This window comes from Dipodomys merriami, unplaced genomic scaffold (assembly GCF_024711535.1).
Source record: "Dipodomys merriami isolate MVZ:Mamm:240054 unplaced genomic scaffold, mDipMer1.0.p SCAF_35, whole genome shotgun sequence".
Lineage (NCBI taxonomy): Eukaryota > Metazoa > Chordata > Mammalia > Rodentia > Heteromyidae > Dipodomys > Dipodomys merriami.
Window position 1 is genome coordinate 13,556,427 of NW_027205048.1, and position 18,644 is coordinate 13,575,070.

At 43.8% G+C, this 18,644-nt stretch overlaps 1 protein-coding gene across 1 annotated transcript in view; it reads right to left on the bottom strand.

Moving 5' to 3' along the window:
- Cpxm2 (carboxypeptidase X, M14 family member 2) overlaps positions 1–18,644 on the bottom strand; it is a 107,183-nt gene that overhangs the window by 74,252 nt on the left and 14,287 nt on the right. The window contains exon 3 of the mRNA XM_069988243.1: positions 9,975–10,084. Within this exon, the coding sequence (XP_069844344.1) occupies positions 9,975–10,084 (110 nt within the window). The remainder of the gene's footprint in view (positions 1–9,974; positions 10,085–18,644) is intronic.

The following is an 18,644-nucleotide window of genomic DNA, read 5'->3' on the forward strand; positions in this document are numbered from 1 at the left end:
AGGCAGCCATGCTTACAGGACGAAAAAAAAAAACAAATGCAAAATGATAACAGAGCCCAGAGAAGAATTACAAAGCAATTATAATTACTGTCTCTAGAATAAAACCTTGCTTGTATGAAACAAGAACTAGATACTGTAGAAAAGGTGAAAAAACTTCTTAGAAATTAAGACTGTAAAAGCTAAAAAAAATTTAATTTAGTAGAAAGACTAGAAAAGAAAAAGATGAAGAATTCTCATGAAGAAAATAAATAGCCCTTTAAAACAGACAGTCAGAGGAAAATAGGAAGAAATGTCTGGTATTTTTTGGGGGGGGGGGGCAGGGTAGGGAGGATAGCAAATAAAAACTTAAGAATATTTTCAAAACACTGAAAGGCTTAAGTCTCTGAAACACTAAGAATCTAGAAAAACAAAGAAGCTAAAGCCTGTTATTCTAAGACTTCAAAACAAAGAGATGACCCAGAATGATCCCAAAGAACAAAGAAAATATAAATATATAAAAGCAAAGAATGAGGACAGGAATGGTTCCAGAATTCACCACAGTGGTATCTGACGGGAAATGGAGAGAAGAGGTCTGAAAAATCCTGCATTCATGAGGTGCCAGTGGCTCATGCCTGCAATCTTAGCTAGTCAGGAAGCTGAGATCTGAGGAACAGTGTTCAAAGTCAGCCTAAGCAGACAAATAGATGGGATTCTTATTTTCAATGAACCAGCAAAAATTCAGAAGTAGAGCACCAGCATTGAGTGAGAAAGCCCACTGAAAGAATGGGCCTTGAGTTCAAGCCTCAGTATTAGTGTATACACACACATACACATACACATACACATACACACACACACACACACACACACACACACACAATCTGAATTCTCAAAAACCATTTCTCATCCATAATTCCATGATCACCAAATCAATCAGTCATGATGGTAAAATAACAACACTTTGAGATTTATTAGATTTTTTAAGCTTTAACTTCTTATGCACCATTTTCATGAAGCTACTGAATATATTCGATTTAGAGATCAAGAACACTAACACAGGAAAGAATTCTCAGAATGAAGGTAAAAAAAAATCTCAAACAATTTCTGTGCAGGGTCTCAGTGAGCAGCACATTTGAGGATCCTAAAGAGACAGCCACAGAAATAAAAACAATATAAAGCAAGCATGAAAAATCACCCAACAGGCTTGCCCTTGCAGAAAATCATGCTGAAGAATATTTTACCAACCTGAGCCTGTTTCCCAGCATCTCCTGAGGAGATGTTTCCAAGAATCTAAGCACTTTTAGGGAAACAAAATATCAAGAAATAATATTAAAATTTCATCATTCAAAATTTTAATAGATTTTGGCTTAGTAGAAGATATATTTCAGTCATAAAAAATAATCTTGAATATACCCCAGAACTGAGACATCATGTTATGGTTACATAGTAAAGATGGTGGTACATATTAATACCAAGAGAGTAAGAGCCTCATCAATAACGGAAACAGGCTGGAGGCATGACTCAAGTGGTAAAGTGCTTGTCTAGCAAGTGTAAGGCTTTGAGTTCAAATCCTAGTACCACTGCGTGGAAAAATCCTACCAAAGGAAAAATCTGCAGGAATAATTATACTTAATCAAAAAGATGATCAAATCAGATGATAGCCTCATCTTCCATGGCAAGAATACAAAAAGACAGACTGGTGCTGGTAGTTCACTCCTGCACTCCTCACTACTCAGGAAGATTTGATCTGGAGGACCAAAGTTCAAGGCTAATCTGAGCAGGAAAGTTCAACAAACTCCACCTCCAAGATAAACAGCAAAAAGCCAGGCTGAAAGCATGGCTCAAGTGGTAGAACACCAGCCAAGTAAATACCAGGTCCTGAGTTCAACCCTTAGTACTGCCTAAAAAGTAAAAATGTATACATGAATACACATTAACATGTGCATATTGTTTAGAAAAATAAATTCCCAAATAAACAATTTAAAGGGATTTACTGTAGTTACCCCAGACAGAATGCCTGAGACCTCAGGGGTAGAGAATGAGGAATATGTTGGCAAGGAAACAGGTTTTCAGTTTTCTTTTCTTTGCTGTTGTCATCTTTTAAACACAGGTTTTTTTATATCCTACTTGCTTAAATAACTGGTAAGAATACATCTTAATTTTTACTTGTGTGTGTACACACACACACACACACACACACACACACACACACACACACACACACACACACACACACGCACACAGGCACTTGAACTCTGTTTTGTTGGGAGTTTTTTCTGAGTAGTTTATTAAAGATAAGAGTTTCACAGACTTCCCTACCCAGGATGACTTCAGACTATGATCCTCAAATCTCAACCTCCTGAGTAGTTAGATTACAGGCGTGAGCCACTGGTACCCAACTTCATCTTAATTTTTAAAAGCCAAGGAAGGAGATACATAGACACCACGTGTACTCTACTATGGTTTTTCAGGTGCTGGCAGAGCACCCACAGCCTATCAGGCATGACGCAAATGCCTTGCTTGTGTATAGGAAATGGTGACTCTGAATCATCGTACCGTGGTGAAACTCTCCTCCTCAGTGTGCGTCTTCCACCATCCTGCACTGAGCTACACAGAAACATCTGGAAGCAAATTAAAAAGTTATAACCACAGGAACGCAACCATTTAGTCAATTCTAAGATAATTGACTTACAGCTGCTACTCTGTAGATGTCACCCAGGGCTATTCAGACAGCCTCAGGATAAAGTCATAGTTATTTTTAAATATTTTGGAGGAGAATTAATTAGAAGCAAGGGATGCCAATACGTAACACCTCTGGGAACTGGTTACCTAAAAATATTAGGTATGACCTCTGATATGTAGAGTTCAGTAACTAACTTGTCAGAAAGTAGCTCTAAATCTACCTTTCATGAAACTGCATAATAAACTTCTATAACAAACTTTGGGTAAATCCATAAGACTGCCCAGGGATGCAAATGAATCCATCATTCTGTAACGTAGCCACGCATCTTGTTCCAATTCAGACCTAAGTCAGTTACAAGGCAATACTCTCTGATTTTTTTTGGGGGGGGTGGGGGGTTGGCCATGGGGCTTGAACTCTGAGCTTGGGTGCTGTCCCTGGGCTCTTCAGCTCAAGGCAAGTGCTCTACTGCTTGAGCCACAGTGCCACTTCCTGTTTTCTAGTGGTTTATTGGAGATAAGAGTCTCATGGAGTTTCTTACCTGGCCTGGCTTTGAACTGTAATCCTCAGATCTCAGCGTCCTGAGTAGTTAGGATTATAGGTGTGAGTCACCAGCACCCGGCTAATACTCCCTGATTTTGAAGCCACTTTTAAAACTGAAAATCACTTATTTCCTTGCATTGGGCAAGGAAATATCCCAAGTTGGAAATAGAAACAATGAAGATGATCTATCAAAGACACCATACCCATTTAGTGCTTAGACAAAGAGAAAATAAGGAAAGACACGTGTGTATTGAGAAAGAGCTGACAGAATGTCTGCACATCCATGTTCTAATTCACTTCCACTAAAATTGGAGGAACACTCAGGCTATTAAAATAAGCATATTTGGAAAGGTTCAGTTTGTAAAGCATTGTCAGTTTCTTTGCTAGAAATCCAGTGAAGACTGAGCACACCCAAGAGAGGAGCACAATGCCAATGGCCCTTGGCGTCCCACAGTCAAGTTCAAGTCCTGGGTGTACAGCTCCAATTAGATCAGTCTGCTCATAAAGCAGGGACTGAAATAGAATTGATATGAGGGGCCCAGGCCATGGCTACACAGGCACATGTGATGCGTTCTGCAGAGAGCCTGGCATAGAGCAAGCCCCCAGTAACTGAAAAGCCATGGGGGTGGGGGGGCAACACAAGTCACTTCTGCATCAGCTTCATTCTGTGATTGTGTTTGCTTGGCAATGCAATCTAAGTTTCCCTCCATTAATAGGCAAGTTTGAGCCTTTTAGCCCATTGACAGTTTTTTAAAGGAGTCATCAACTCTGCTTAGAGTATATTGTTATTACTTCTTTTGGTTCCTATTTTATCTTTAACTGTTGGGCTGCTCATTCTTTGTTTTAAGTCAATGTTTCCTCTGGAAATTCTAAACATCTGTTTTTAGTGGTTGATTTAGGATCCATACCCTTGATGCAACATATTTAATCTCTATTTTGCTTACAATGTATCTATTAATTCCCTACCATGGGTAGTGACAATATCATTCTTTTCTTTTTTTCTTTCTTTCTTTTTTTTTTTTTTTTTTTTTTTTTTGCCAGTCATAGGGCTTGAACTCTGGGCCTGGGCGCTGTCCCTCAGCTCTCCAGCTCAAGGCAAGCGAGCACTCTACCACTTGAGCCACAGCGCCACTTCTGGCTTTTTCGGTTTATGTGGTGCTAAGGAATCAAACCCAGTGCATCATGCATGCAAGGCAAGCACTTACCACTGAGCTACCTTCCCAGCCCCAAAATCATTCTTATCACTTCCTGTTACCATTCCTCTTGCTTTTGTAGGACCTCACTTAATTTACTATTTTATTTTTAGCATTCATATTGAGTACTTGATTGATACATAGTAATTGCAAACATTTATGGGGTACAGTATGATTATATCAGGACATATATACAATGCAAGAAGATAGAATCAGAGTAACTGGCATGTCTAAAAGTTCATGTCTTACGTTTTTGTGTTAGGAACATTGAAAAATCCTTTTTTCTGGCTATTTTGAAATATATTATTGTCAACTATAGCCATTCTGTATGCTACATAACACCAGAAGTTATTCATTCAATCCAACTGCTCCCCTGTACCCAGTAACCACCATCTGCCCTGACCTGCTCTGCCCTGGTTCTGATAATGAGTCTGCTCTCTCCTTCTTTCAGCTCAATTTTTATCTGGGCTAGTAGTAGGGCTTGAACTCAGGGCCTAGGCACTGTCTCTGAAGTTTTTGCTCGGGGTTAGTGCTCCACCACTTGAGCCACAGCTCTACTTCTGGCTTTTTGCTGGCTAATTGGTGATAAGAGTCTCACAGACTTTTCTGCTCCAGCTAGATTTGAACCACAATTGATTCTCAGATCACAGCTTCCTGAGAGCCAAGATTGCAGGCATGAGCCACCGGTGCCGAGCTCATGTTAACTTGTAAGCTTTCTTATAACAAGAGCATATAAGTATTGTCTTTCTGTCCCTTAGTTTTACATTGCATCATGTCCTCAAAAGCCATCGCTCTTACAACAAATAATCATTTTTCTTTCATGGCTGAATAACATTCCACTGCATATACACATATGCTATACTATCTTAACCCAATCATCTGTCAGTAGACAGGTTGGTTCCATATCCTGGCTATTGTGAATGTGCTGCAATATACGAGCATGGGACCATGTCTCTTAGACATACTGACTTCCATGCCTTTGGCATCCAGAACTGGGACTGCTTACTCCTTAAGCAGGCCTAGGTCTCCTTTCTTGAAGAAGTTCCATACTGTTTTCCATAATGGATGCCTGGATTTGCATTCCCACCAACAGCGGGTGAGTGTTCTCTCTCTTCATTCTCACTCACATTTGTTAAGTTCTGTCTTTTCCCCCACAATACTTGGGTAAGCTATTCTGTCGGTGTTATTTTAATGTTCATTTCTCTGTTAATTAGCATTTTTCATATACTGGGTCCTTTGTGTCTCCTCTTTTGAGAAATGTCTATTCAGTTTTTAATTGGATTTTTTTACTTTTGTCTGAGTTCCTTATTTGTTCAAAAAATTAATCTCTTTTTTTTAACTTTGTATTATCATTTATTAATTGTAATAATGGTTTCATGGTGATATTTTCCTATATGAGGGGAACACATTTTGGTCAAGGTTACCTGCCCCTATTAATCTTTTCTTCTCCTTTCCCCGGCTTTTTCCAAATAGACCCCTTTCTACTTTCATGTCTTTTTAAAAGAAAAATGAATCCTGCAGCCAAGCATCAGTGGCTCATAACTTATTTTAAATGAATGTTTCCTCCCGAAATGTTAAACATCTGTTTTCAATGGTTGATTTAGGACCATACCCTTGGACACAACATATTTAAATCTATTTTTGTTTACAAAGTACCTATTAATTCCCTACCATGGGCAGTACCAAAAACATATGAATAATCCAGAGATTTAAAGTATAGGGAAGGGGCTGGGAAGTTGGCTCAGTGGTAGAGCGCTTGCCTTGCATGCCTGAGGCCCTGGGTTCGATTCCTCAGCACCACATAAGCAAAAAGAAAAAAGCCGGAAGTGGCGCTGTGGCTCAAGTGGTAGAGCGCTAGCCTTGAGCTGAAGAGCTGAGGGACAGCACCCAGGCCCAGAGTTCAGGCCCCACGACCGGACCAAAAAAAAAAAAAGAGTCTTTTAAAGTATAGGGAAGCTGTGGTTGATATTATGCAAATGCCACACTGTTTTAGATGAGGGATTTGAGCATCCTTCACCCCCAGCTGCCACACTAAAACCAATCCCTTGTGGATGGGAAGAAGGTCACAGGAGCCGATGGTACTCCCTGCATCTGCCAACCACCTATGCATGTGTATATGGTTCAGGGAAGAGCCAGGAAAGCGGCTTGCACATTATGCAGAAGAGGCTCAGATTGCAGTGTGACAGATGTGTCAATCAACGTCACATGATCACCAGAAAAGAGAGGTCCACAGCTGACTCATCATCCCAGATGTTGTACCTGGAGTCCCCGAAGCTGCTGACATGGAGGTGATTAGGGCATTCCGAGGAACAACAACACGACATTTCAAGCTGCTTAGATTCCTAATTGGCCTCTCCTGGGAAATCTTAGCTGAGTCACTCTGCGCTCTCTGTGTCTGTTTTGCAGAAGACAGAAGTAACAATGGCACTTGTCTCCTGTGTTGAGTACTCAATAAAATAATGCACGTAAAGAACTGAGCATGGCAGAGCTGAGGCCAACTCCCCTTGTGTGGGAGATGAGAGCTATAGATGAGCAAACGGATTCTTTTCCTTTTCCTGCTTTGGTCCTTGACCTACAATGAAGTCAGCCACAGTGGGACTTGCGCTTTCCTGCGGTAACATGGAGTATCTGAGGGGGTGGGCTCCTCACCTCAGGTATTCAGTTAGTTGGAGCAGCCCAGCCTGTGAGCCCTTGTTGCTCTGGCATGGACCACAGGCCCTGTGGGCCTGCACAGCTCTGGTGCTGGGCTGGGCTGGGCTAGATCTGCTCATTCCTTCCATACACTAGCACATGATTTAAATACAACTTCTAATTCTGACACCTCAGTGATTCACACTTCAAATCCCATTAGCGCGACACACCTACAAAATACTCCTATGTGAGAGAAGAAGTGGCTATATTTAAACTGCCTTTCAAACTACCATGTGTGGGGAGCGGTACTTCTGGAGCCGTCGCTTCAATTGTGCACCTGGGGCAGTCAACTCTGGACATTCATGTCTCTGGCACAAGCCGTGGTGGTACAAACCACAAGGGTGTCCTGACCTGGTTGTTATTTGCAGGTGGAGTCCATAGGTCAAAGTTCACTCATACATAGTACAAGCCATACTTCAGAGACTGGGAGCCCAGATCTGAGGGATGGCTGGCCCAGCCTGCCTTGGAAAGCAGCCACTCCACACCACACAAGCAAGTACAGCGATAACTCCATGAGCGGGCTTCCATAAACAGCTATTCAACAGTAAATAATGAACCACTGCAGAAGAACAATATGATTTCCAAGCATGGTCTTATTTCCACCCTGAGTAAAGGCAGGAGAGTAACTTCTGCCTCCATCATCATGGAAGGGAGCTTAGTGCTCCCCGGTCTATACCTATGATAGAGTGAGAAAAGATGGCACCCACAGAGACAGGAAAGATGACCCGAGAATAAGGACTGCAAGAGCCATCCACCACACCAAGAGGGCTGCTGCATGTCCCAGTGAAGCAGGCCAGCAGTCACCAACGCCAGCCATCCTCTGGGCACGATTGTGGGTGCTGGGGGATGAGCAAGCAGAAGACCAGCCTCCTGGCACAGGGCTGACACTCAAGGTGAGAGGCTCAGGGAAAACCCAAGGAAACAAGGAAGAAAGAATCTGTAGCAAAGGGCTGTACCATCCTGGGAGAGAGACTCCAACATCCAGGGCTGGAATTTTGCTCAAAGACCAACTGGAAGCTGCCTTGAGCCGAGGAATGAGATGATCAGCAAATGCTTTAAATGCTTTAAAATTATAAACCACTCAATTTTGCCCCTCAATGAACCTGAGCATGTTCAACACTCCTATTGTCTCAATGTGGTTCAATGTCGTGAGATAATTGTTCCAAAGGTCTCACAAGCAGGCAGCACTCAGGCCAAAGCTTGAACCCCACATGTATGACTATGACATCAGTGCTTTAGAGTTTAAGTTTAGAGTTAAAAGAGCCTTTGGAGGTGATAGGAAGCATGGATAAATGTGGCTGCTTCTTTTTAAAAGGAGAACTTCATTTTTAGAGGGAGTTCAAGGCACCAGATGGCAGTTCATTAATGCACAGAGTAGTCCTGCATATCCATTTAGATCCAGCCCTGCCTAAGGACTGACTCTGTTATTCCCTTAGAGATCTGGAGCCCAGCCCAGGGCCCAGAGGTACTCAGAGACAAACAGTGGTAACCCCTGGTCAAGCTTTGAGACTTCATCCACTCACCCTCTCATAAAATGCAAGAGGGTTTTGTTTTGTTTTGTTTATACATTTTCTGCTTGTACACATCAAAATGTTCCTTACCAGCTGTTAATTTTGAAGGAATATTTACAAACCAATCTAGGTCCTTGGGCAGGGCCCTCAGCCACTCTTGTCTAGGTCTCAGCATGGAGGTTATGCCCAAATATCTACAGGGACTACTGGGGACTGAGGTTCAGAAACCATTAGCCTAAGTGCAGCCCTCCTGGCCCCTCCGTGCTGGGATGGAAGGACCCCTCTCCTGGCTACAGCACAGAACTAATGCTTACTGAGAAGGTCTGGGCCAGCAGGAGCTAGAGTGGAAGGAAAGGTACCGGAGACAGTCAGCAGAATGGCGTGGCCCGGTGTCCAGTCCCTGGAACCCATGCACACATCGTCACTTGGCACAGAAGAATGAAGCCTGAAGATGGAATTCAGGTTGTGATCACAAAGGGGATAATCTTGAGTTATGGAGATAGTCCCCCTGGAATGTACAGGATTGTCAAAGTCACAAGAAGGCATTGGAAGAGGAAAGGCAGATGGCAGGATGAGGACTCAGCCTGCCAGGAGTCAACTGCGGAATGGCTTCTAGACACCAGAAAGGGGGCAAAAGACTTTTCTTCCATTCTCCAGAAGGAACCATCCCTGGATGGAACCCACTCGGATCCCAGGTTCCACTCAGTTGTTACAGGAATGGTGGGAGGATTCAGTCACAGATCTGCGGGGGCTTAAGTTGTTGGGGTACTGGACAGGGTCCCCAGTGGAAAATGGTACAGGCTCAAGAGTGATGTGTTGTGTGACTACTGTCTGAGACTGCTTCCCCTGTGTGCAAGGCGCTCAAGAGAAGGAATGAAGACAATAGGAAGGGCACTGGTGCCTCAAGGAGGGAGGCCAGACATGATGTTTCTGCCCCAGGAACCACAGAAGATCTGACTTTGGGGGATATGATGGAGGGAACCACAGAACGTACTGGTCAGGTGAGCATGCAGAGATGAAGTGAGCAGAAGACCAAGGGATGACCAAGATCATTGCCTTCCTGAGACACAGCCTCATTCTGCTCCTGTCCTTTCTAGACAGATGGCACAAAGAGAGGAGATAACTTTGAGAGGCGCGGGTGGACCCACACGATTCCCAGTACCCGCCGAGTCCTCACTTTTACCAACATCTGACTTTGGAGATTTAAACTCTTCCACACACAAGGGGTGACTCCGCAGCGCCCCCTTACAGTGAGAACTGGGACAACAGACTTCCAATGCCACTTGTGAAGCCCAAAGTGAGCTCTGGTAGAATCTCCAGGTGCCTACAGCCAAAGCAAAGAGTAGTGGAAAGGGAAGGCAACTGAAGGGCTGGTACCTGGATGTTGAGTCTCCCCCGATGGGCTCCGAGGCCATAGCGCTTTGTTGTGGAGGCGTGGAGCTGGAAGTCTGTGACTTTCAAGGTTTCCAAGCCAAGAGGAGGGCAACCTAGGAAGAACAAGGCTTGTTAGGAACAAGGACCAACATTGAAACAATGAGTTTCTGGTTTCTCTAAATGTGACCACATGTTTTACCTTTCTCTCCTGAACTCCCAGTTGTCAGCGTGGCATACTTTGGACTTCACCCCTGGCAACTTTGGACTTCCAAATACACAAGGTCAATGCAACTATCAACATTTTGCCAATTTTCTCTCTTGATGATCTTCGCTTTCTGTATATTTTGGCTCTGATTCCCTTTCTCCCTTCTACTTCTGAGACTGTTTCCAATTAAGGACCCATCCACAAGAGACTCAGTCAGGGAGCTACACTGGGTAGATTTCAAAATAATCCCATGATTAGGCTCTGTAAATTAATCAGAACTTGTTGATTTTGCTTCAGTAACCCTGGCCTTTGCATTGTGCATGCTAATGAGCAGGGTGATATAAATAGAAGGGAGAAAAACACTATTGTCTTCTCTTCTTGGGAAAATAGATAACTCTGAAAACAGCCCTTAAACAGTTTTTCTCTAGAATACAACGCCAGAGCTCAGGCAGGTCCTGATAGCCTTTCACTTCCAACCCATTGTCCCTACACAGATGTATATTAGCAGCATCCAAGGCTGGACACCAGACCTCCCAGGCCTGAGCTTACTGTCCTCACCCACCAGCCTGCCATAATACTGGCATGTCTCAAAGGGAGGCCTCCTCGTAGCCATCCAGCTTGGGAAAAGGAAAGCAAAATCTCTTGAGAGGGAAGATACTTGTTACTAAAGTATTAGACAACCCCCAAGTATAACAGGCATGTGGGGGGGGGGGATCAAGTCTATGCTCAAATGGATGTGCCGAGCACCCAGAGCACCCCTGAGGACCTTCTGCACACCCAGAATAAGTCCCTGCAGGGAAAAGACTACACTAATCTCATAAGCTCAGAGGATCCTGGGAAGATGGCAGCACCAGGGGCTCTGTGGGCACCTGGTAGAGAAGGCTGGCCTGGACACAGCAGGGAGAACAATGCAGACCTCCTAGAACCCAAGGCACCACCTAACCCTTTCCCTAGAGTTCTCAGAAGAGAAAATGGAGGCCCAGGAACCTGAAGTGAACTACTGAAGGAATGTTGCGATCAGCAGAGCTGGACCGCAGATCCAACCCTCAGTCCCAGCTCAGGCTGGCACATGGCTTCTCTTCTGGGAGCCACCTGTGCGTGCAGGGAGGTGGAGCTAAGCAGCCTCTATTTATGAAAACTATATAGGTATATGGATAGCCAGCTGGACCGATGTGTATGTGTATATGTTTATGTAAATGTACATATGTATACATGTATAAATAATTCACTGGCTCAGTAAAGCAACAACAACTGCAATTCAAAGCACTTCTTCCAAAAAAATGAAACTCCTCGTATGTATACAGATATTTCAATTCAAGGCTGGGCACTGAGTGGCTCACATCTGTTATCCTAGCTACACAGAAGGCTGAGATCTAAGGATCACAGTTCAAAGACAGTTCAGGCAGAAAAGTACCATGAGACTATCTCCAATTAACCAGCAAAAATACCAGACTAGAGGTATGGCAAAAGTGGTATGGTACCAGCCATGAGCAAACAGCTGAGTTCAATAGATATCCACAAATTCAGTCCTGCAAATCAAGAAGAAACTACCTGAATAAGATTGCACATTTATCGAAAGTCGTTTCCTGTGAATACACACAAGTTCTGGTAATACGCTCCTCATGACAGGAGTGAAAAAGAAGTACCCTTAAGTGAGGTATCCTAAGATGCACACCTAATATCAACTCAGGAATTCAGTGTCCGCCTCCTCTGCAGGGTGCTAGGCCATCAAATGACAGAGTGAGTTCACACAGCTGCGGCCCTCACATCTGGCAAGCATCTCCTCCTCTTGTCCACTCTTCCAAGGGAGTCAGAGCAGAAGCCAGGAAATCTGCCCTCTACCTGCCCTTCCCCTACCCTGTCCATTCACTGCACAGCTGACAGTACCTTTGATGGGAGCCCAGATTAACACATGGCCTCAGCCAAGATGTCATCCTCCACAACCCCAGAACTCTGATACTAGAGATGTTTCCCTTATTAGAAGATGCTGGCTTTAACTATCTAGTTTTGCTTAAAAGCCTTTTCCATTGTTTGTGCCATTTAAAAGCCGCCCAGGGAGGATCCACTCTGAAGAGAACACAATGTCCTTGAAAGGCAAAGACACAGCTACTGACCAATGTGTCCTTATAAGAAGCAAGTTAAGCAGAGTGAGAGCATCGCCCTGCCCCTTTCCCTGCAAAGCTCTCTGCATTGGAGAGAAAACTGTGCAGGACAATCAAAGGAACCCATGCAACGCACACCCAGACAAAGCGAGGAGAGGCGAGCTCATGCAGAGAACCCAGGAGTCTGTGGCACCCCTGAAATCCCCTGACTTTCAGAGGGAGTCTGACCATTCCTCTCTCATGCTAGAGAAGAATATAAAGGAAAAAGGGAAAAAAGTGACAAGGAACCACCAGCTCCCTCCTCTCTAGGACCTATACCCAGGGCTGATCCTGGGCCCAGAAGTTACATCTGTAACGCTCTAATTATGCCTGAGACTCCAGCTGCTAATGGAGGGAGCTGCTAACAGCATGTCCTGAATGTAAGCATTACACCCACCTTTGGTCCTCCGCTCCACCCACACCTGAGCTTCTCCCATTCCTGGAGTTCCTGCTGACCTGAGTCAGCTGACCCCTCCCTCTCTCTGCCCAGACCCACCTGAGAGCCCATCTACCTCACTTCCTACCCTCACATCCTGCTACTTACTATCTAGATAGTGGAGGCTGCCATCTGCTCCCTCTCAGGGGGGAAACATGGCTCCTTTAATAAACCTTGTAATAATCTTTCTCCTGTGCCTGCCTGCCTCTGGTCCCCTGGGATGGATGTGACGGAGTCTTTCACTGAAGGCAGAGCCTCTGCAGCAATGGCAGCCAAGAAAAATCCACAGCATGTTGGAGTCAGCTTTAAGAAACCTCCACAACCTCAGAATCAGAAACCTAAGAAAGCAGAGACAGGCTATAGGTCTGGTCTGTCAGTGAGATGACCAAGGAGTGAGAGTCAGACTCACATGCAATGTCTCACAGGAAGCGCCTGCAACCAAAAGGCTGAGCAAAACAAAAATTAAAGTCTGGAATTTACTACCAGCTAAACTATCAGCCAGCAGTGAAGGCATTTTCAGATACAGAAGTATTTGGAAAATCCACCACTTCCCACCGTAAACACAGACCCTTTCTAAAACTCTAGAATAGCAGGCACATAAGCCCTAGGGATAGGAACTAGGAGGAGCCTGCTGCCTAAGGAACTTCAAATACACCACAACAGAATAAGCAGTAAGAATTCCTTTGGTTGGCGTTCTCAAGGAAACACATGGGCCCTGTCCAAGGACCTATCAATCACAATGGCACCTTACAACGATTAGGAATGCCCTCCAGCCTTCAGGAAACATTACCAAGGAAGTCAAAAGTGGGTGCATTGAAGAGCAAGTGAAATGGAAAAGAGAAATGAGTGTCTCAAAGCCTAATTTAAATATCTATAAACTAGAAAGTTTAAAGAAAAAAAAAAGCTGTGTTGGAACTGCAACATACTTGTGTTATAACGCCAAACCATGAGATAATTACTAGGCATAAGACTGCTCAAAAACAAATGGGGAACTCATTCATTCCCAGGTTTTTGTCCCCCTTCAGTGCTCTGCTAAGCTTGGCCACTCAGGGGCCACCATGCCCTCCTTGGACATCCTCAGGACAGGCTCCTGCTCTCCTGAAGAACAAACACACAGGGTCTGTTGCTTCTAGGAAGAAAAAGGTTCTGATGCTGAGAAACACATGGGTAGGGAGACTAGGAGGAAAGGTGCAGGGGAAAAAAAAATAAGCCTTCGGGAAAATAGTAATTAGAGATCCAAGATGTGTCACAATCTGGAAGAGCAGCAAGTGACAGTCGCCAAGGATGAACTTACTTTCTTGGAAGGCACATGGCTCTCTTGTGCTGCGTGTAGTGCCTTCCCCCACCTCTGGGATCCATTCCTCAGGTGTCAGGATGGGAGCCCCTGCTGTGACCCCCTCCTCCACACACTCACTTCACGCTATCTGCTCCTGGCTGGTGTTCTCTGCATGGCAGCTCCGTACACAGTGGAGGTCACCATCCTGGCCCCGAATTATCAGTCACCAGGGTCCTTAATATTAGCATCTTACACTGCTTTATGTGCTCAGTCACACACACACACACAGACACACACACACACACAGACACACACACACACAGACACACACACACACACACACACACACACACACACACACCAGCTTGCCCAACTAAGTATGTGTTTTCTTTAATATCGCAGATCTGTTAGTGACCTTGAGGTTCAGACTGAGCAAACTGAGACTTGGGTGCAACTAAACTCCATTAAGGATCTAAGAAGTATCCAAGATCAAGTTTGAGAAGTGAATGTGCTGTAAGATCCTAAGCATAATCTTTCAACCATCTTGAAACCCCCAAAGTACAATTGTAAGGCTTGGTGGTATATGAGGTGAAAACAGGAAAAAGGTTGAAGCTCTGACGGGGGTCCATGGGTGGAAAAGGGGAACTTGGAATTGAAGACCTAGTGATCTGCAATGGTCACCTACTAGGAAGAGAGAAATCTTAAAAGGCACGGAGGGCCCTGTGGGGACAAGTTCCCAGCTCTCTTGGGCTTCTGCTGTTATTGTCGCCTAAAATTGGACAGCTCTGACTTATGGAATTATTTCCTTTGCTTTTCCGAACTTGACATTCGCTTTGACTAATGAAGACCCTGGAGGCCACTTCCCAGGGCACTGAGAATGTGTTCACCAGGGCTCTCAGCCTGGCTCAGATACCACAAGCTCCCTAGTGGGACGTGGGCCTCGCTCTGGGTCTTAGGAAATCTATGAACCAATCTCCATCTTGGAAAGCTCCTTAACACCCACAACATCAAGGAAGACCCTTGCGCCCTTCCCCACAGGCCTGCTGGCCAATGAGGCTCCCTCAGACTGAACCTCAGAAGCTCAGAGAAGCCTAGGAAAATGGATGCCACACTCATCCCCAGGGACCCTAATTCAGCCATTCCTTCTTAAGCCCCCACAGGTGTCTTCTAGGACAGTATCCCCTAGAAGCTTGCTGGGATCTCATCTACGAGGTAATGCAAGCTCAGAGGTCTCCCTGACTAGGCTCAGGAGAGTTCAACAGAGAGACCTGTCACAGAACTGGGAACTGAGCCCAAGCTGCCAAAGTCTTCAATGGCCAAGAGGCACCTTCATTCCCCACACCCCAGCCTCGTCTCCTTGGACATTCAGATCTGCAGCTGCTTCACCTGAAAGGCCTCCCCTGATCCCACCTCACTCCACCTCACTCATCCTCTTCACCCCACCTTGGCCCAATGTCATGACAAAAGTCAATCTTGTGAGAGCCTCAATTTAGTCTGCCTCCCTGAAGAGGCTGGGCACCTTTACAGCTGTGACAATGAGTTTTCCTCACTGAATTCCCAAGGCTTGACTAAAAATCCCCGAACAAATATTATGAGCCACTACAACTGATCATTGCTATGTATTGCTAATAAGCTCCCCCCAAAGTGAGCATTGGTTCAAAAGAGCACTTCTCAACCCTTAGTCACTTGTTTATCATCTTTATAACATTTCCACATCTATGTTCCTCCCACACTATTATTTATTTCATATTGTTATTTAGATCAAATAATTTTCATGCAAATACATGAATATGAAAAGAAATCTTATCACTAGAAGCCAGCTTAGGAAAATGTCTTTAGGACTTTAGAGGAGGCAAAAAAAAGGGGGGGAGGGGAAAATGAACAGGAAGGACAAAGCACAAACCACAAAAGAAAAGATTAATCAGTTTCTTTTAAATTTAAGAATATCTGTTATTTAAAAGACAGCACAACTGGAGTGACCCAGCAGCGTAAGAAGTAGAAGACCCTTGCTGTGGATGTGTCTGACAAAGGACTCACAGTACTTTTAAGAAAAGAAAAGAAGGAAGAAAAAAAATCTCCCTTGGATCAAACAGAAAACCAAGAGCCAAATAGGACCTAAATAGATGTTAACAAATTAAGCTATCCAGATGGCAAGAGAACATCTGTCATTAGTCACCAAGAAAATGCCAACTAAAACCACAATGAGATACAGTGCTTTCTTACCAATATGAATAAAATGGAAATGATCCATAAGACCAAATGCTGACTTCCAAGGAAGACAAGCCCCAGGGCTCCCACTGTTGGCGGCGAGAGCGTGGATTGTTAAAATCAGTGACAAGAACCCTCTCATGGGTGTCACTGAGCACTGATTCTCTAGCAGTTCCACTGGAGATGGAATTGGGGAGAATGGTGGAAAGGCTGACTGACCAAGAAGTACCAGACACTTAGATCGTTATGGTAATTTGTAACCCTGTTGCACAAGCAAAAATACATTTGCACATGCAGCAAAAGATTTACACAAGAATGGTCTTAACTACACTATGTATAAAAGCCAAAAACTAAAACAACTCACACATCCTTCAATAGGAGAATGAATAACTGGTAGTGTAGTCCCACAATGGAATACCATAAATCAGAGCAGTAATGAGCCATGCCATGCACAACATCATTTATGTTCCTAAACACAGTAGTGAGCAAAAGACATCAGAACTCAGTATACGATGGACGATTCCATGAATATTGTCTCATTCAAAGCCAGGAAAAGTCATCCCAATGATGGGGAAGCAAGAGGAAGTGACTATTTGGGGGCACAAAGAGACTTCAGAGTCTCCAATAGTGATCTATTTCTTCTTCTAAACTGTAGTTACAGTGTTGCATTCATATGCTGTGTGAATGATGTGGACAGCAAGCCAATTGTGTATATGTGACCTAGGGAGTTGGGCTGTGGGATTTCTATTCTCTACTGGCTATGTGTTAGGAAAAGAGCTTAGCTTTCCCTGACTAATCCATTTTTCCAATTTAGGAGCAAAGGAGAGCTATGCCAAACATAAAACCACCTACCTCAAAAGCTATCTGCTGTACAACTCCCTATATCCAATTATCTTTAAAACAAATAAATTATAGAGAGCAGATAGTCAGATGCCAAGATTTGGGAACTGAACGAAGGGCACTGGCTGTAAAGACACCAAAGCAAGTTTGGATGGACAGCAGTATTTCCATGAAACCGTACTTCATTCAATTGAGTAGGACTGTGCCCACACATGCACTCATGAATAGCTGATGAAATATGAACACACACTGTGGCTTACATCAATGTGAATTTCCTAATTTCATCATTGTGCCTCAGTGATGCAAAAATGCCACCATCACAGGGGGCAAAGTGAGGGATGCAAAGAACCCTGTATGTTTGTTTGCAACTTCTTGTGTACCTATAATTATTTCAAATATTTTTTAGGAAGGTTTCTTGAAAGAGAATTTAAAAGGATGATCATTTCATGTAACTCATAAAACTATCCCTTATCGAGAAGTGTCATAGACTTTGGAGAGTTCTAGTTTAAAATTTCACAATCTCTCCCAAACTTGCCCTAAAAAACCTCCTAAAACAGCATAAAAAGGAAAGACTTCCAACAATCCTTCAACTTGGTACTAGATATGGAAGAATATTTACCATGTGTGAGTCAGATGAAGATGGTTGAGGGAGAAAATAGAGATTTCTCAGAGGAGGGACCTACAAAAACATTATCCCTCCCTTACTGTGTGCCTCTAGTTTGAAACTCTGGGTCTGTCACAACTAGAAAACCAAACACCTTGTCTCCACTCCATATGTGACATTCTGGGATGGAAGGTAATAACCTCTTCACCCAGTCAACTTGCTACAACTACTGGCATTGTCAATTCTCAGGAAACCAGAACATAGGGGACAGTGAATTGCCATGTGAGTGGACAAGAACACTGACTGCGATCAACCTATGAGGGTAGTTAGGAGTCTCTTGACTAGTGCCCTCAGACTAGAGCATCAGGAGAAAACCTCACTCAAAGATGAATAGAGAGAAAACACTAGTATGAAGAATAGAACAAAAAGGCCTCTGAAAGAACATTAAGAAATGGCTTCACCACCCAAAGGATTCTGAGAAATAATGTGACTTCAAAGGTGACTTGTTGTGATTAACCAGGGAAAGGTTTTTCACAGAAAGTATTCATTCTAAATTTAGTTGAAGACGGTTAAGTCTTCAACTAAAAGACGCACATGCTGAAATTAAAATACATATTATAGTTTTTTAATATTTAAAATAAATCCACCTATCAAAGAATACTTAAAATGCAAGGCAGAAATAAAACCCAAAAAGAAAAACTTATTCTTTTTGAAATTAGATCTATGGTATTGTAACAGAGAGGATCGACCATGAGACAGAAACATAGGGAAATGAAAAGGAGGTGAATCAGAAGGCAGCATTTGCAGAATCCCAGTGTGCTAAGGCAAGGGCTAGCAAACTACAGCCCATGGCAGCACCTGACACCACCTGCTATGGTATATGGCCCATGAGAAAGAATGGATTTTACCTTGTTAAGGGCTACATTTTACATGGTTATGTAAGTATTCACGTAACCATCTTGA